This window comes from Primulina tabacum, chromosome 3 (genome assembly GCF_025594145.1).
Source record: "Primulina tabacum isolate GXHZ01 chromosome 3, ASM2559414v2, whole genome shotgun sequence".
NCBI lineage: Eukaryota > Viridiplantae > Streptophyta > Magnoliopsida > Lamiales > Gesneriaceae > Primulina > Primulina tabacum.
In genome coordinates, this window is record NC_134552.1 from 25,850,816 (window position 1) to 25,853,951 (window position 3,136).

Sequence of the window (3,136 nt, forward strand, 5' to 3'; positions counted from 1 at the left end):
ACAGAGAACGAGGTCATCATTGCATCCTATACTATAAATATCAGGTTCTTTACTTGCATTTACTCTCTATTCAGATATTGAATTCACACATTGAATGCTCTCATTTATTGTTCACTCTCCACACCAATCACACAGCCATCACTTGGTTACATTGGTTTTCTTTATTGAGTTCCTTACTAACTTAAGCATCGGAGTGGTCACGCCGGACACCCCTCCGGCGCCCATTTACGTGGTTACTTTCTTGTTCGCAGATCTCTTAAATTGCTCAGGGAGAAAAGAAGTTCAGTCTAGACGTCCAACTCATATTTCCTTTATCTTGATAGCAAATCCGACAGAGTACCCGACCCAACTCACCCAATTTCGCCCGGGTTGCATCATTGGCGCCGTCTGTGGGAAATCTGAGTTTTAAGGCATTGATATGGCTCCTACTAGAAGGGCAAACCAAGACACTTCCCGAGTCCAGGAAGAGAACAACACTCGTCTCTCTGCAGGTGGCCCCCCACCTAATGGTCCTCCGCCCACCATCCATTTAACATCGGAGGAGTTGAATAAGATTATAATTGATGCTGTCAAGACAGCCATGGCAAAGAAGACCACCACTCATCATTCCAGTCATCCCGAGCAGCAACGTGAGCAGCCGCAGGAGGAAGAGAGAAGGGAGGAGGAGAGGGAGTCAAGTGCGGGTTCTAAATCTCCCACTGTGGCAGAGGAGTTGGAGGAATTAAGTAAGAAGGTGAAGGCATTGGAAGGGCAAGTTGTTTCTAAGAATATTGCTCAAGTTGTAAAGGGTCATCCATTCTCTGATGTCATTGTCCGGGAACCGCTGCCCGGGCACTTCAAATCTGCCAAAATCAAATATTATGATGGGAGTTCTGACCCCAAGGAGCATCTTGCTCGCTTTGAAAATATGGCCATGTTGCATTGCTATGGAGATCCGATTAAGTGCAAAGTATTTCTGACCACCCTGGTCGATTCTGCACAAAGATGGTTCGAAGGGCTGGCACCACAGAGCATTCATTGTTTTGAGGACTTTCAGAAAGTATTCTTGCATCAATTCAGTAGTAGCAAAAAATACAAAAAGACTGCTTTCAGCCTGTTTGAGGTGAAACAGGGACAAGATGAAACCTTAAGGGCGTACATCAAAAGATTCAACCAGGTGGCCCTGGATGTCCCAACCTATGCACCCGAGACAAAAACTACCGCGTTCATGCATGGACTGGGGGAAGGAGATTTCTTTCGATCCCTGACCAAAAAATTGCCCGAAAACTTTGAAGATCTCCTATCTAAAGCGGAAAAATACATGAATATGGAATAAGTGCAGAACCAAAAAAGAGAGGCTTTGAAAAGAGCCAGAGGAGACCGGGTTGTGAAGCCCAAGGAGATAGCTCACAAGAAAATTGGTCCGGGACATTTCTCTCATGTCCCTCTGAGGATTGCCAGGGATCAAGAAATTCAGGAATGCAGCTCAGACATAGCCCCACTTCCCATTCCAATGGCGAGGGCATCAAGACCAGAGAAGAGAGGGTTCTGCACCTTTCGCAAAGAATGTTCTCACAGCACCCATGAGTGCCGAACTCTAAGGAAGAAATCTAGCAAACGTCCCATGACAGTCTCTCATCCTCCCCGGGATAAGTCTAGACAGCCACCCTGGTTGTCTCAACGTCCTGGGCAGTACACTCCTCACAAATCAATAAACATCCCGAGTGAAAGCAGAAGGGAGGAAACGAGTTCCCGGGAGGAAAGACCAGACGAGTTGAAAGGAAGGACCCTTCCCCGAGCCGAGGAGTAATAAAAATGATTTCGGGAGGGTCCACAGATGGTGATTCCAACCGGGCTCGAAAAGCGAGGAGCAGGAGGGAGTGCTTGGAGGTTGATGGAAGTAGGAGGAACGAACCAGTTATAAGCTTCGGACCAGAAGACCTCAGGGGAGTTAGTCTACCCCACAACGACGCTCTTGTTATCCAGGCCCGAGTGGCTAACTATGATGTGTTGAGGGTATTTGTTGACAATGGCAGCTCTGTCAATGTCATCATTAAAGAGGCACTGGTCCAGATGGATTTGCATGAATATCGGTTAGAGGCGGTTGAGACTGCCCTGTTTGGCTTTGTTGGACATGCCGTGTACCCTGAGGGGGAAATCACCCTGCCACTGACCCTGGGCACCGGAGATTTGAGGAAAAATATGATGACAGTCTTTAATATCATCTTGGGGAGGCTAGCTATGAATGAGATGAGAGTTGTCGCCTCCACTTATCATCAGAAAATTAAATTTCCAGTTCGAGAACAGGTCGGGGAAGTCAAGGGGGATCAACCCTCTTCTCGGAAGTGTTATGGGGAGACCGTCCGGGTATACCAGAAGAAGGCAAGAAGGGAGGGGAAGGGGAAGGAAAGTCAAGAGGAGGTGTCCAGAGAGAGGGAAGTACACTTTGTTTCGGAAGAGGAGCAAGAAGTGGTGGAAATCGAGCCGGGAAAGCAGGTCCGGTTGGCCCGAGACATCAACGCGTCCACCCAGGTAAATCTCTTGCATTGTTTAAAAACCAACATTAGTGTTTTCTCCTGGTCTCAACAGGAATTAGCTGGGATCTCGCCCCAAATAGCTGAGCACAAGTTAAATATTCTTCCGGGATCCCGGCCTGTGAAGCAAAAAAAAAGGCACTTCGGCCCCGAAAAATATAAAGTCATTGAAGAGCAAGTGGGAGAGATGTTGAGGGCCGGCCACATCAGAGAAGTCCAATTCCCTACTTGGCTCTCAAATGTGGTCCTCGTCCCAAAATCCACCGGGAAATAGAGAATGTGCGTTGATTTCAGGAACCTGAATAAAGCCTGCCCCAAGGACTGTTATCCACTCCCCCGGATTTATTAGCTGGTTGATTCCACCTCTGGATGCGAGTTATTAAGCTTTCTGGATGCCTATCAAGGGTACCACCAAATCCCCTTGGCTCTTGAAGATCAAGATAAAGCCAGTTTTATAACTTCTGGGGGCACCTTCTGCTATGTTGTTATGCTCTTTGGATTAAAGAATGCAGGGGCCACATACCAAAGTTTAATGAATCTTGTCTTCCAAAAGCAGATAGGTCGGAATATTGAGGTGTACGTCGACGACATTCTAATCAAAACCCGAGAGGTCTCCCACTTTA

At 47.4% G+C, this 3,136-nt stretch overlaps 1 protein-coding gene across 1 annotated transcript; it reads left to right on the forward strand.

Moving 5' to 3' along the window:
• The first annotated feature begins 1,794 nt into the window (after window positions 1-1,794).
• LOC142538617 (uncharacterized) lies at window positions 1,795-2,787 on the forward strand. The gene is made up of 2 exons (XM_075643932.1): window positions 1,795-2,511; window positions 2,569-2,787. Exons 1-2 carry the CDS (start codon window positions 1,795-1,797, stop codon window positions 2,785-2,787), a joined length of 936 nt encoding a protein of 311 aa, XP_075500047.1.
• Window positions 2,788-3,136: the final 349 nt, after the last annotated feature.

Coding starts and splice junctions, on each gene's coding strand:
- LOC142538617 (XM_075643932.1), top strand. CDS start 1,795: ATGATTTCGGGAGGGTCCACAGATGGTGATTCCAACCGGGCTCGAAAA. Junction 2,512..2,568: donor ACATCAACGCGTCCACCCAG/GTAAATCTCTTG, acceptor TGGTCTCAACAG/GAATTAGCTGGGATCTCGCC.